At 33.8% G+C, this 16,398-nt stretch overlaps 3 protein-coding genes across 4 annotated transcripts; 2 read left to right on the top strand and 1 right to left on the bottom strand.

The window, feature by feature from the left end:
* Positions 1-1,919: 1,919 nt before the first annotated feature.
* On the top strand, positions 1,920-4,923 carry LOC119637062 (probable DNA replication complex GINS protein PSF3). Of its 2 annotated transcripts, XM_038032881.1 has the most exons (4): positions 1,920-2,140; positions 3,488-4,168; positions 4,235-4,629; positions 4,686-4,923. In XM_038032881.1, exons 2-4 carry the CDS (start codon positions 4,066-4,068, stop codon positions 4,827-4,829), a joined length of 642 nt encoding a protein of 213 aa, XP_037888809.1. In that variant the 5' UTR covers positions 1,920-2,140; positions 3,488-4,065; the 3' UTR covers positions 4,830-4,923. The 2 variants fall into 2 exon arrangements, with proteins under 2 accessions (XP_037888809.1, XP_037888808.1); XM_038032880.1 differs by lacking the exon at positions 1,920-2,140 and having other exon boundaries at positions 2,369-4,168.
* LOC119637063 (39S ribosomal protein L14, mitochondrial) lies at positions 4,820-6,032 on the bottom strand. Its single transcript, XM_038032883.1, has one exon. It carries the CDS (start codon positions 5,363-5,365, stop codon positions 4,886-4,888), a length of 480 nt encoding a protein of 159 aa, XP_037888811.1. The 5' UTR covers positions 5,366-6,032; the 3' UTR covers positions 4,820-4,885.
* Positions 6,033-7,531: 1,499 nt separating this feature from the next.
* Positions 7,532-12,367, top strand: LOC119637061 (zinc finger protein 652-B-like). Its single transcript, XM_038032879.1, has 4 exons — positions 7,532-8,277; positions 9,413-9,756; positions 10,449-11,430; positions 11,502-12,367. Exons 1-4 carry the CDS (start codon positions 7,625-7,627, stop codon positions 12,040-12,042), a joined length of 2,520 nt encoding a protein of 839 aa, XP_037888807.1. The 5' UTR covers positions 7,532-7,624; the 3' UTR covers positions 12,043-12,367.
* Positions 12,368-16,398: the final 4,031 nt, after the last annotated feature.

Raw genomic sequence — 16,398 nt, 5'->3', positions numbered from 1 at the left:
TTTTCTTTTTTCTAATTATCATTAAGGTGGCCTAACTTGCCCTAGAGTAATGAAACATTTCCAATTAAAAGTGCCTCGATTAACTAATTAATGGAAAGCTGATATAAATAATAATAAATGCTAAGCTATAAGCTCGTGCTTGTGTCTATCTATAAAGTCTCTTAATGTCCAGATCATGCTAATATATCTAAATACCGCTTAGAACGGATACTCGTATGTTACCGTTATCCGATATCCGGCATCGCATAACTTTACGTTTACTTACCACCTTATAACCTAATACATATAATTTGTTAAACATTTGTTTGTTTCCTCGTTTAAATGTCAGCTAGCGCTGAATGTACAAAAATCCGAACCAAGCCAACTAAAATTTCTTTCTTATTCGAGGTAATTATTATCATTTAATATGCACTCTCCACGAATGATTAATGCTGCTACAAAGCACACTATTTGCGAAAGCTGTAGCAAATATATATATATATTTTTTTTTGTTTTTGTTTTTAATACGATATCGAATGATTTATCCTAAAGACTATTAGCTGGCTTGCATGGTCAACATACAGCGCCATGACGAAGCGGTAATGCTTCGCTATTGATCACAAGTTTCATTCTTGAATATTAATACATTGCAAATTTAACCACAAGTGGATGTAATCTATTTCCCAACTTCTGGATTATATTAAAAAGCAATAGAATTGAAACCGATATCTTCGTTGGTGCGCGCACAAAGATATTTACCATAGACGTTACATAGGCGGACAGATGGACATGCTTAAATCTATCCAAAATTTGTTGCCGATCAAGAATAAGATAAATTTATGGGGAGTCTGAAGCTTCCTTCAGGATGTTGCAAACTGTTTGTCAAAATGAATACACTCCCCATCCTTCAGTGGTGAGTATAAAAATTCGATTTATTTAACTTGCGTGCTGGCCAAGTATCTACTACTATTTCGAATCAGGCCTCAAATTCAACCGCAACATGCTAAAGAAAATGTTCGATCCATTTCTCTCGCATTTGCACGACCCTGCATTCGTTGCTATTAATATGTAATGCTCAACATCCAGAGATGACCTCTATCCACACCATGTTCACTTTCGAGCACATCTAATGCTTTTTCTTTTTTACTCTGGATAACCTCATTGCAGCTTCGATAAAGCGAATATTCGAATGTTAAGGGAGCATAAGGGCTAAAACACATAAAAGCTTTCCCCGTGTACCCGAATTTGAAATTTAAAGTGAACACACTATAAGCAATGAAAACGCACACGTAACAATTTTCAAGCAAATTAGTTTATGGACACAATGAGGGCACGCGTGGCTATCAGGTCTGAGAAATCTGGGCATTAAAGTTAAATGGCGGATTATGTTTTTCTTAAGAAAGCTTGAAGAGTGGTATAACACCACAATTTGACATCATACACTGTATTGTATTTGGTGGGCTCAGGGAATGCAATTATATCTAAACAGAGAAAATAAATGTCATGTATAAGAGCTTAGATCAACGATAAGTGTTATCACGTGGGAAAGCATACTCGTAATGCCATGAAAGACAATTCAAGCCAGCTTGCACTCATCAATATTTGAAGTACAAAGACATCGAGTCATCAAGTTTAACGAAACAGGTAAAGCTGAGAGCTACTATGCAAACATTTTCATCTGTTATGAGCAGCCTTCCAATAGACATACGCAAACCATCATTTTAGCTGTGTGGCTCTTATGGAATATATTGAAACTATACTGTGCGAAAGAACAAGTTCATGTCGAAAAAGGCGTAGATCGCTGTCCAGACAAAGAAAGAAAGACGATACGGGTATCAGACGTAATCCATTTTCATGCGGATGCAAAGAGATAAGCGATTTCTAAACCAAATTCCGAAGAGCAGGAATGGTTTTTAAATGGATTCTATTGTATCTACGTAAACACCTATAGGGAGAAGGGCACATAACAGAGGTTTTTATTTATACATTTGTTTATTTATTAATCTCTGGCTACAATTGCAGAAAGCTAAATTACCCTATTATAGAGAAGATCATCAATGCACAGATCAAAGTAGACAAATCTTTGCTTAGAGGTTTGAAGCCACTAGCACAGTGAATTTAAGTCCAAGTGTTGTTATATCAAAGAATATTAATCAGAAAAGTGAGTAAACAGAATACGATATTATAGGCATTAAAGTATTAAAGACAAACATAAGTAACATGCAAATTATTAAAGGCGAACATAAATCTTTGTAACTACGTTATATAGCTACTTAAAAGGTATGAAATTCGGAAATCGCGATCACCGACTTGGCATTCGCAAGTCTACCCATTGCACTGTGAGGTAGCCCTTATGAATCATATTGAAGGTTTGGTCCGAGTAAGCTCATATATAGCCTTTTTGTAATGTTACTCGCTTTGCTAGCGCCGATCTAGCTTATTGAAATTATTCATTACCTGATACGAACTGAAGACTCTAAAACAAAGTAAATGTTGAACAACGATATACTCTGTTCAAGTTGCAGTATAACGGAATGAAGAAACATTGTCCATAAACTTCTGATATGCCTCTAGTAGGCCAAGTCACTAAGAAATTAAAAAAAAATTTTTCTGCGATTCGTGCTAGAAGAGAAAGTTTGTGTTAAAACGTGCACTTGTTCTTATCGGTGAGTCGTGTCATTTCAAAATCGGGTAAAAAAAACCGTGTAAGAAAGAGTTGAGTGCATAATCAAAACGACAAAAGAGTATTGCTTTTAAATATCTCAAATGTCAAAAAGTCAAAATTAACGTGCCAGACCTGAGATCATCAAAAATCGATAGTCTAAAGTAAGGGCTGACTTAATTAAGAATTGGAAAAGACAAAAAAAGATTTGTGATATTCAAAATAGAATAAACTCTAGTGAGAAAATAATAAAAAGGCAGCCAAAAAAAGAAAAAGAAGAAGATATCACAACACGGGCACACTTACGTGACAAACGTGAGAGCTCGCAAAAAGAACATACAAAGCAAAACCAATCGCTAACTTTCAGACAAAGCGCTGCGTGCTTCACGTTAACGTGACTCTTCTCTACTAATACTTTTGATCAATGGACCATCTGTTGTTGATTTATTGAATACTTACAAGAAGAAGATTTATAACAGACCTTAGGAAGTGTAAGCCTCTCCTTTTAAGGTGACCTTTTCAAATGTCATCTAATGCAGGAGATGTGTCCTTAGAGACGTTTGGTGCCATGTTAAGTTCACTGAGGGTAATGCCCCCTAAAACTAAGTTGTCCCAACGCTCATCAAATTATAAACAAGCTAAACTATGGCCAGAAGGACCAGCAAGACTATCACAAAACACTCTAAATAGCCGAATTGGCGTTGAATCTTGTACAAGTTTGATTTATCTGAATAAGCTGACCACTCGCCACTGTTGAGATTATTATAAAAGTTTTTCCATGCCTTGCGTTTCTCTAATCTGAGCGTGTAGATATATTCCTTTCTAGTGTCAGCCAATATTTTAAAGTTCTCTCTAGGTGGACGTCTCTTGTACTTGCTAATAAGAAGTCTTAAGGTGGGTACATTGCATGCACGGGCCCCCCGAGGATTTGGGGGACAAGATTTTTTTGGTGTTCCTCGTGAAAGGGTAGCAGGGGAAGCGTCGAAGAAATTGTCGAAAAAAGATGCAGAAAGGTTATTAGAATAAAAGGAGTTTGCTGTCTTACGGATAGAGTTATTGAAAATGGAAGGCTCGATATAGTTCGGAACACAACATCGAGAGGTGGGACGAAAGACGAAATTGACTTCAACGAGATAGTGAGGATATTAGCGCCGCCACCAGAAGAAGGATTTGCCACGCGGTCCGATCTCCGGAATATAAATTAATGGCCAAATTTATTAAGGAGGTCCAAATACAGAACTTTGTGTTCACCCTTAGCCTTTTTTTATAACGCATCGAATCATTTGTTATTGTCTCGCTGAATATCAAGAAGAAGAAGACCGAATACATTGCATTCAACAGCTGTTTGAATTAATAATAAAAAAAAGGCGCCAAAATATATTTATCGAAGTCAGGGGAACATTTTTCATTTATTAATATTGAACATGAATGTTCACAGTTATTACCCTAATTATTACGCTGTAGAAGATATTTTCGTGACACAAGAGAAAGTTGAATGTAAAGTTAATACAAAGCTATTGAAAATGGGTAAAGGAACGAAAGCCAAGTTATTTTAACTCAGAAAATGCTGATGCAATTCGCTATTATTTCTAGGATTTCTTGATGCCGGTTCTGAAAGTGAAGACTTACAGTCGGGACGTACAGTTAATTTACCATTATGGTACATTAAAGAGTTGAAAATTAATAATCCTTACTTTAGCGTATGTGTGCCAGATATCTATAAAAATGTGCACAAAGCGGTTTGTGAAGCTGAAACTACGCATATAGAATTGGGTAAATTACATACATATTTCTATGAATATGGACGCTATTTAACACCATACGATCGCAACAATATTGTGGGTAAAATAGTATTTGAAACAATGCGCCATCGTGTTAGACATTTACTGGATATATCGAAAAACATCATCGAACGCGGCAAACCAGAGCATCGGTTAGATAATATTGAAAGCAAATTATATGAAGAAGGTGTTAAAACGAATAATTTGGTAAGATTTTTAAAACAACTTTTTCCCAAGTAGTTAAATAACAAAACATATTCCAGTATACCAATTGGCTTCAAATGAAATTAAATAATTTGACGGTTTCCATTATGGTTCAGGAGCATTGTATGAAACGTAAACGCCAACATATGAGCGATTTTGATGACGATTCAATCGAACAAGATCATAAAAGACAAACTCTATAAATATTATTAATTAAAAACATTTTTATTTTAACATTTTCTTTTTCTATTAAACGCATTTATATAAAGCGACCAGCAATGGCCAATAATTTAGTGTAGTCAGCACCTTTTGCGTGGGTACGCTCCTTAAGGATCGTTCTTAATATGGTGGGTATGGGAACATGTACCCGTGTTCCCAAAGGTGTACCATTATCATCAATCAATACTAAATTGTTTGAATCGAACTTCGGCACCTTTGGTTTTTGATTTTGTTTTAAGCCGACTAGGATACCTTTCTTCATTTCACCCTTTATGGCTACCAATACTTTATCACCTATGTAACCAACTCCCCGCTTATTATAAACATGTATACAACGCGGTGGACGTCCCTCGGCCATCGCACGTTTTCCTATTTCACTATTGTCGACAACACGCAAGCGAGCCAATTTACGTATTTCATTACATGTCGGAGTCGTATGCAATGAAGCGTTATTTAAGTGGGCGGTGTTTACTAATTGCAGAATACTTTCACTTATAACTTTCCGCCGAAGGCAAAGCATTTTGTTAAGAATAATTTAAGAAATCTTTTTAAAGATCACAAAACTGACTTTTTATTATATCATTACATTTGCCTATGAAAATAACACAATCGAGAAAAGATGCCAGACTTTCCAAAAAGTTTACGCTCTACTGTTTATTGTTTACAAATATTGTTATGTAAAATGAATTTTTACAAAAACGTTATTGCATATTTATAGATACCTGTTCTTGGACATTATTTTATTTATTTTTCGATTTTTTTAAGAGAGTTTGCTTTTGCTTATTGCAAATCAATTGTCGTAAATGTTGTTGGGTTTTTGCATTCATATTAGAACATAAATCGATTTGCTTTCATACGCTATGATGATGTGAATTATGTTTCCCTCTCGCTCTCTCAACATTAAAATTGCAAATAATTATTCTTATAAAAGAATGTTTAATTTTTTGTTTCTTTTTTAGTTCTCTTAACTTTTTGAGGTAAGGAATAAAGTCGCTGTTGCCTTTTTCAGCAGACTGAATTCACCTTAATTAATGATGTTTTGCAATATTTTTGTAATCAGAGCTTTAACTAACATTAGTGGAATTTAATATTTTGATGATTTCCGTCTCTGTTATGCCATGAGTTTTGATTTTTGCACTTTACTCGAAACTATGCTGCAAGGATCCTTAGATTAATTTTCGATAGATCTTTGGTGATAAGAGTGGCTCTTCTCTAGTAGCCACATAGGATTACTGCACGTATGTATGAGTGTAAATCGTTGCTACACTTAGAACTGGCCGGGATTATTTTTTTCACGTGAAAGTTACTGCGTATTTTCTAGCTAATTTGGCTGGGGAGCCGTTTCTGGTAGTACAATTAGTGGTACCACCATATTTATTAATATATATGAATTATTATTGTAGCTTAAGTACGTTGATTTAGTAAGATTTAGGTTGGATTATATAAGTACATCGTTTTGACCTAAATGGCTTGTATCGTGTTTTTTTGGATAAATAAATAAATAAAATTTATATTCGGTTGTGACCAAATTTTTTATACGCATTTTTTTAAAGAAAAATAGCGATTAATTTATGTTTCAAAATTTTTTTATGAGAATATATATTTTGCAATTTTAATCTTGAAATAATCTACTTTTAAACTGTGTCGAAAATAGTTCGTTTACAAACGCAACAATTCTGCAAAAAGTCTTCTGAAACGTTTCCAATTTTTTTTTCGAATTGAAAAGGAGAACCAATTTCTTGTTGAAAATAATATTGGAACACACAACAACGATTTTAATGTTATGATATTGAACCATGTTATATTCGAAATCTCAAAACTTCCTTGGAGTCGCACAATATACCAGACAATTTTTTAATTTTCTTAACTTTAGATTTTATAACAAAAAATGGATTTAATATTTGAGCAACCATCAACAAATTAAGGAATATAATTACTACACCCGACGGAAAAATTAAAATGTTATGGGTACCAAGTCACATCGGTTTACTGGGAAATGAGCAGGCTGATCGAGCGGCAAAGTATGCTGCTTTTGCTCCTCTAATTATGGATGATGTCATGGAAAAGTTGGATCTTCAAAGATACATTGGAAGAAAAGTTAGAGAAAATTGCAGAAGGAAATTCACAATACCATCATCAACACTACTCTTGCATTAACCCTCAATTAACTCCACCTTTATATCCAACAAACGTTGAGAAAACCAAGATCCAAACATTTTCGAGAATTCGCCTTGGTCATACAATTGCAACTCACCAATGGATCCTGAAGAAGTCTTCTTTCGCAATCTGCTGTTGTGGACAAACTCTTACTATAAAGCACATTCTCTGCGATTGCCTCAACTTTTCCTCGGCTAGAAGTATTGCATTTGGAACGATTAACCCTTTGAACATTCTACAATCAGCTTCAGAACAGAATATCAATTCAATATATTACTTTTTTAATACTACTAAGTTCACTATCTAATATCCATTTATTTAAATTAGAGCCGATAGCCTGTGTTGCTAGTGCTCAATGTCTTTTTTTTAGTCTAAGAATTCATTTCATTAGTCTAAAATTAAAATAATAATAATAATAATAATATTTGAGCATTTTTAGTACGGATTTATCCAACTATTAATGTAAGCATTTGTCGACAACTACCACTGAATTCTTGCAATGAAAAAGAAGAAGACTTTGTAATTTTCTTAACTTCGCAAGCCCTTTTAATAAACAAAATCAATAATAGAAAGGGGAAATAATATACAAATTGAAAAAGATTTACTTGATAACATTAGTAACATGGATATTAAAGTCCAAACTAATCACAATATCATATGTCGGATATGTTTGCAGGAGAACATTAATTTGTATCCTATTGAGGACCAAGTTCAAGTTCTTGAGGATAGAATAGCTACGTTGGCTGAAATTATAACAGAATGCACAAAATATCCAGTGTTGGATAGCGATCAGTTGCCCACGCATATCTGTAATGTTTGTAAGGAGGCGGCGCGCACAGCATACTGCTTTAAAAGGCAAACAGAAAAAGCTTATTGTCGTTTAAAAGCCTATTACGATAAAACATGGACGCCGAAGGATGAAAGACAGATTTCTAAAGTTCCAAGCACACGCGAACAATTTACCCAAACGGAACACAAGAATTGTCATCAATGTGAATCGTGTCCGAGAAAATTTTTTAAAGGACGAGAACTACGCGAACATAGAATGCAGGAGCATAGCAACGATAATGGCCGTAAGTGCCGCGTTTGCGGTGAGAAATTTATACATTTGGGTCAGTTGAAAGTTCATCTATCTACTGAACATCCTAATGAAGGTATACATTGTGACTTCAAATGTAGTACTTGTTCGAAAGTATTTTCGCGTAAAGATCATCTGAAACGGCATTTACGTTGCGTACACAAATACGAGTTGGAAGAAGATAAAATTAATAATAGGTTAGTCAAAACAATTATTTATCATGTTATATATGACGAATTCCCAATAGGTTGTATTAGAAAATCGGTCCATTTCTCACTAACAACTAATCAAAAGTTGATGAGTGTAATAAGGTCTGTCTGCCAAATGTAAATTTTAATGTGCAATACAATAACATTCTAATAACTGACATAATAATTTCGAAACTGATTTTCGGCTTACTATAAATAATCTTTTGCAGGGAATCATTTCCAATTTTTCTGTAATCTTATTCGTGCATTTACGTTATTGAACTTACAGAAAATCAATCCTTTTCTGGCCTTGTCTATACACTCAATTCTAAATGAACTTTGAAGAATTATTACAGTACATCCACCTGTACTGTTTTATTTTCTGGAATTAATAGCCTGCCCAAGCTTCTAAATTTTAATAATAAAAAATACTAAAAGCGCTTTTACCTTAGAGCGAATCCTTTAAAGTCATGCCATCATTTGAAGCTTGATTCGTGAAGCGTTCTGCAGACAAGTGACTGATAATGTGGATAACTAACTTCAAGTTCACAATAAGTCTTGAAGTTGAGTACAAATTTACTTATATCTTACGGTGTCTGAAATGTCGGTGCGTTGCAAATTGTCAGACAAAAAAATTTGCTTATACTTGATGGGGAGCACAGAAATTGAGAGGTATTTTGTTGCTTATAAGCACCCATTGTGTGCCCAGAAACGTATTTACGACTGATCAAATACATTTTTCGTTTAAAAAAAAAATATTCTAAGCGGTAGCTGCTAGTAACGCTAGAAAAATGATTAATCATTTTAAAACATATCAGTATGAATCCAGCGAAGCTCTAGAACATTATCAACTATATGTTGTATAATCGAGCCGTATTTACAATGACATAGAAGACGATTTAAATTCCAGAACTTCTATCGGCTAGTTCCCGACAAACACAACCGTAAAAAGATGGCAAGCAAGCTCGCAGTATTTAACTCGGACGAAACCTCTTTCATTGGCGTTTTATGAATAATAGCTTTATAGCGTTGTTGTTCGCTTGGTTCATTGGAACTCCGCAAGATCTTTTTAACATATAAAATTTTTTGCGTAGTATTTCTATCGTTTAATTATTAATTACCATTTCTTCCTTTCTGACGGTAGCGTTCAGTTAACTCTCGATGAACCAGAAATTGAGTTTGAAAAGCAAGTTAATCCACCAAACAGTACCACTGCTATTACCTCTACTACTTTAATAGGAGTTGACACTGATACTAGTTTGAACAATCATAGCAGCCATTGGTTGGACTACGAGGATGAGGAGGAAGCTTTACCTCAAGTAAACGATGAACAACACACTAGCATGGCTGCAGTTAATCCGTTCTCGAGCGATGACGATGAAGAAAACGTATATCAGATAAAAAAATGTGATAGCTTAAGTAGCGGGGAACAAGAAGATGTCAAAGAGTTTACGGATTATGTAGTACAGCCCGAGATATCAATAAAAGGTGATTAGATTTAGAGTAACAAAGGAAAACAGAGTAAATTCAACAATTATAATCATCCTCATAAGCGAGCCACCAAACTTCCTATGTAAATCCCCTCCCATCCAATAAGATGCAGTCTGGCTACACTCGAGAGTGTTGATGATAATTCTCACTCATCGATTAACATATCAAGGTCTCTATGATTACAAATCTGTATCGACTGGTCCTGTCAAATTGACTGACAACAACGTGTCAAAAAATCGAATACATCAGGATGGAGCGTTAATTTTACCATTTCGTCAATCATCCTATTAAGTTTATATATCTTAATTAGCATAAGATTTTGAGTCAATTCACTGATGTCCGTTCGCCTGCTGGTTATTGTTGAAGCTTCTGCTTCTGTTTCCAAAAATAGAGATAAAACTCTTCAACTGTCCTTAATTATATTTACAGTCCAAGGGTACATAAATCTTCAAAATAGTTTACCAAGAATTTAAAATTATTATTATTAAGAAAATTTATCAAACTTAAATAAAGTTGGCGGCAGGAATTTTTCAGGCTAATGGCACGCGCAGAATTGACAAACTCCCGTCACACTTGAGACACATATCGAAATTTCATGACAAAGCAATTATGACTTTCTTACCTGAGTTGTTTTTATTCTTTTATATTTATTTCCCCTATGGATGGATAAACTGCTGTTTGTAATTCAGTGGAAAAATCGGAAGAAAGTTTTAATTTTAATGATTTCGAGAGGGGAATTGACACACCGAGAGAAAAACGTTTAGTTACAACAATAGCAAATCTAACAAATTTAAAACATGAAAAAGCACTTTCCGAGGACGAAGTAATGCAAGAAGAGGACCAGCAAAACTTTGGTGATGAGAACAATGATCACGATTGTGAACCAATTTCTGATATTGAAGATATGGATGAAGAGAATGCTAATAATGATAATAAAATTTTAAAACCAACGAAAAACTTAAGAGTTTTTAAAACAATGAAAAAAGAGGCAAAAGAGGCTGAAAAGAATATACGTAAAAATAATAATTTTGTTAGCAACGTGAAGGGTCACACCACGCGACGACGTTACGGTGCATCAAAGAATGAAGAAAATCGCTGCTTACAATGCAATCGCACTTTTTCACGTTACAATCATTTATTACGTCACATGTTAACGCACAGCGATGAAAAACCGCATGTATGCTGTTATTGCGGTAAGCGTTTCTCGCGTAGCGATCATCTACAAAAGCATATCGCCAGTCTGCACACTGAAAAACAATTTAAATGTGATCAGTGTTCATGTGCCTATGGACGCAAAGACCATTTGCAGCGTCATAAAGAAACGCGTCATGGTAATAATCCGCCCCCACCTAAACTATTTGAATGCGATATGTGTGAGAAGAAATTTACAACAAAAGCATATCTGATGAAACACAAACAGTTGCATGGAGCTAGACTATATGTCTGCAAGCACTGTCCGGAAACATTTAACGATAAAGACCTACTTAAGGAACATCAAAAGAAAATGCATACGCAACCGCGAAATTTCCTATGCAGCATATGCGGCGATAGTTTTCAACGTAATGAATACCTTAAAATACATATGCGTAGGCACACAGGCGAAAAACCTTATAAATGTCGTTTTTGCGAAAAAGGTTTCCCGCGCAGCACTGACTTAAAAATGCATGAAAGGTGTGAGGTTAATGAATAGTTCAGTTTACGATTACAGATGTATATTTGTGTATCTCTCCTTTACTTTATAGATATCATATCGGTATTAAGCCAAATTTGTGTAATCTGTGTGGCAAAGGTTTTCATCGGCCTTACAATCTCACCATACATATGCGTACGCATACTGGCGAAAAACCATACAAATGCACTCAATGTCCTCAAGCATTTGCGCAAAGTAACGATTTAAAAGCACATATACGCCGTCATACGGGTGAACGGTTTCGTTGTGACGTCTGCGGAGCAGCGTTTCTGCAACGCTATGGATTAAAAGCTCATGTTAAAGCGGCACACGGCATAATAATGACTTCGTTTACGGGACGCTTGCAGAAAGTACAATTGCCTGCTGAATTGGCGCAACAAATTCTAGAATCGCCATCACAACAACAACAACAACAACATCAGCAACAACAAGTGAACGTCGTACAAAGCACCCCATCACCAACTTCGATGCAATCTTCATGTGCTGCTACTGCTGTGTCGCAGTACAGTCTAAACCCAATACTTATGCAAACGAATTCCTTGATTGAAGCCAACACCACATTAGTCTTATCAGCCACTCAGATGTCACTGTAAATTAAATATTATTATTATTATTATTTTTTTAAGACAGATTAAGATTAATTTATTAAGTATTTGTCAATAATAAGTTAAACTTATTGATATAAATATAATTCCTCACAAAAGGGGGACTCTTGCTAATACGCGGGATTCTAGTTCTGAAACTAGATTAATTACGCGTAGGATAATGAGGCGGTTGAGATTAATTGCGTCTAATGTAGGCCGACTTCTCTGGTTCAGTTAGTTTAAGCAAGGAATGCAAGGAATGTGATATCGTTTTCCTGGTCCAATGAAAGTATTTATTTATTTTCTAAGGGATTCTTTGGTATTTGCGCGCAACGCCTTTTCGAGAACGAATTAATTTTCATTTGATGATAATTAATTAAAATTTTACTTTATTGATTAATGCAATAAATACCCGGTTCAGAACCGATTACGAACACAATTTCTCAATAAACGTTACCTGGGCTCACGAACCATGTCTTTGTGCAAATGCATGTGGATAGAGTTATATAGTTACAGAAAGCACTATCTAGGAGGTGAGGAAATAATATATGCCTTATGTTGTTAAGGTCAAAGGTTTTTTTACCCAACCGGATAAACGGGATAAAGTTCGTGCTTTTATTAGGAAGCATCTCTGTTACAAAATTGTAATTATATGTGAAAAAAAAAAAAGAGTCCAAGAAACAAAAACAAAAAGTCCTTCGGTCGTTATTCTATGAAAACATAACTAATTGTTAATAATCGCAAAACGCATTAGTCCAGAATATGAAAATGCTTACGATACTAAGTTAATGTGCACGCTAAACAGCAACAGGCAAAACAACTATGAAGGGTTCATAATAAAGTATATTTAATTTGAGCATTTTCTTTCGAGACCATATAGTCAATCTTAAACGATTTGCGCCTGGCCGTCTATAGTATACCCACTACTTTTAAGTTCAGTTTGTTTTATTGATCTGAATAGTTTTATATGCTTCTAATTAGTTGTCTTTTCTCTCAATATGAGCAAACATTAACACTATGCCCGTGATGCTTGCAACTTGGTGGGGGTTAGAAAGTAGTAAGGAAAGGAAAAAAGATATGGAGCGACCGCAGCAGTAGATTGCATACATCCTATCCCACTATTCAAAAAATTAAACAAAATTAAGATTTCGTTTTCCATACGAATTTAAGACCTAATAATAATTATGATAATATGATCTGAGTATACTATTAAGTGTTAGACATTGCTGAGATATGAAGCTATTAACACTAGCTTGCAGGCGGCAGCTATTTACTCGGCTACGCGGCAGCCCTAATAAATTGTGCGAGTAACACATTGTCCCCTTCCTTCTACGGCAACTTAGTGTATGCGCACATCTTGTTCATTAGAATCTTCACACAAAAATTTCATCTGCTTTTCATGCACGATCAAAGAGACTTATATTAATCAACTCTTTGCAATAAAAGCAAACGTACGCCGCATATACTATCATTTATCTGACGTAGAACGATTCAAATTATTTGCAAATTTTTTTCGTATCGAAAATTTAGAAGAAACTTGTTTAATGCATTTGCTTATATATGTCATTTGTAGCCAGTTTGCACCCTTGCATATATATCAATTTGTTGAAATAAATAAATAAATCTATGCATATCAAAAATATACTATATTGATAATTAAATCCGTTATTATGAGCCTTTCAGTAACTGTGCCGCCATCCGAGAACCATAAAGTATTATTTAGGATTATTCTGAAAGGCGGTGCCCTTCGAGGATCTTCCTTTCTACGTTCTCATTTTCGATCGTTTACAGCCATTTCGCAATCAAAATAATTTTCAATCGATAGCAAAAAAAAAAAAAAAAAAAACAATTTATAGAAGTTCATAAATTCGATTCGTTACAGAGACACTCCATAATCGACAGCTATCGAAATTACTCAATATCAAGCACCATAAACCGATCCTAACTTGTTTTCTCGTTGTTTGTATACGAACTAAAAAACGGTTCGAGTTTAAGGCTCCAAGCTTTCAAAAACAGTCTCCATTCGGATATCATTATTTATGTACGAATTTAAAATCATTGTTTGAAACAATTTTGATAAAAAAAAATGAAATTAATCCTAAAATTGTTCCTATTAAATAAAACTATCGGTGATACTTTTAGCGACAGGACAATATAATATTTACGGACATACACACGGACGGATAAAAAGCAAAAATATATAGACTTTAATATGCTAGCCAGGAACACAGAGGAGCTTATTAGAAATTTGATATCACACATTCGATAGATTCTCTGAACGATTTGAGAAATATATACATTTATGTAGGTTGTAAAAAGCCGGTTAATAATCGCTGACAAATGCTAATGCAGACATGATTTTAATTTTTTTACGTTCAGCAACAGCTATTCCGGTTATCAATTAATGCCTATGGAGGCTGACACAATGAGGAGTTATTTCTATCATCGATTTCAACTTTACCGACTTACAAAACTTTATGGGAATTGAGAAATCATATGGTTTCGCATTCATACATATAAGTAAACAAAATAAGAAAACAAACGTATGGGAGGAATTAATGATCATTTCTTGTCAATTTTAAAGTTATTTATCTAATTTATGTTTATCTAATGCTAATTGAAATTTTTTTTTTATAATAAGTGATTTGTGATTTTGGTTTATGCCATGCTTTATAAGAATTGAAAAACAAACAATAAAGACCATTTATTTTAAAGTTGAAATATATTCATCAAATTTTTTTATTAGAGAGTAATAATAATTGGTAATTTTCAAACTACGGAGCAATTAATACAAAAATAGGCATGCGATGGATTCATAAAATTTAAGCACATTGTAGAGATTAACATAGTAACTTCTCGATTTCACACTAATGAATAAAATTAAAGATTAAGAATGCCGGCAAAATAATTTCTGGTACTTGAAATTTTTAAATAATCAACAAATTTAACGCAATTATAAAAAAACGCAAGAAGTATCACCACTAAAATGGTAATCGTTGTCTGTTTAGGAATCATAAACTCCAATATCTACAATTTTGAAAGTATAATTCGCATCACAGATTCCTAACAATACCAAAGAGAAAAAACTTATAGATTAAAATTTTATAAAAATCTTTATTTATTACCTTTATAATTATGAAATAGTAATCAAAATTCGGGGGCACAAACAACAGTAATTTGTCTGCCGTCAATTGCGCCAATGCAATAAGGTACTGAAATCAGGAGCTATTTTTTTCCATTCCCGTTCGGTGGGCAGTACTATGCACGTAGTTGCATATAAACGAGAATTTTTTGTAAATAATTTCGCGCACCAGTTAAAATGCCCATTCTAATTGAAAGGGACTGACACTGCATCCTATACCGTGGGCTAAATATCTAATAAATCACAATCAGCACGTTGATGTCACAAAAGCTCCGACAATATCACGTTTTTTAAAGTGTTCTTCCCGACTACCTTTTCATTTGTTTAAATTTTTTATCTAATCAATCTTCTTTATTACTAATCAATAAACAAGCCTGTTTACTTTTGTATAAACATCGTTATCGTTATATTTTATAAATTTGTGGTTTATGTTTACATTGATTTCTTTATTTTTAGTTCCAAAGCCGTATGTTTTTGTTTACATTTTCCTGCAAGCCAATATGGTAACGCGGCTGCTTATAATATATTCACTAGTTGGGAATTATTATCCCGAAAACGAATATGATGCCTTAATTGTGTCAGCCCGCTTTCTTGATAATTAGTTATATATCTACAAAGTAATTATATTGCAAAAATAAAAATTTTTCAATGTTTCATTCATAATTATAATTTATTTTGTCAACCACTTTAAATGATCACAAAGGGCTAAAACAGTAAAGTTTCAGTTCTTCTTTTAATCTGAAAATGAACGATAAAAAATGTAACTTTTTACGAGCTTAAACGGGGTTTGGTATATCATATAGTTTTGTATGCATATAAGCAAGAAAAAGATATTTATCTAATTTTGTATTTCATATTACATTATTTGAACTATTTTTTGCATTGCATAATAAAAAAATTATTTAATTTTTACTGTACACGATTTTATAAAAAAACAATAAAAGTGGTTTATTAATCGTTTTTTTCTTCTCTTAGGATGTTGAGTTACCAATTAATCGATTTAAAATATGTTAATAATTTTGCTACTCTAAATTACACAGAGATAGAGTTACTTTTTCCTATAAATGTATATAGCAAGGCAAACAGACGCGGTTTTCATTTATTATACCAATTACTTAAATACTGAAATTGTGCGACTATAAACAAGAATTGCAGCACATGCAATTAGACCGTTGTATATTCCCAGGCTTGGGTAGAAATTTATTATATTTACTTATATTGTT

This window comes from Glossina fuscipes, unplaced genomic scaffold, assembly GCF_014805625.2.
Source record: "Glossina fuscipes isolate IAEA_lab_2018 unplaced genomic scaffold, Yale_Gfus_2 43, whole genome shotgun sequence".
Classification (NCBI taxonomy): Eukaryota; Metazoa; Arthropoda; class Insecta; order Diptera; family Glossinidae; genus Glossina; species Glossina fuscipes.
The sequence above is the reverse complement of the archived record's forward strand: the minus strand, read 5'-3'. Positions and strand labels throughout refer to the sequence as shown.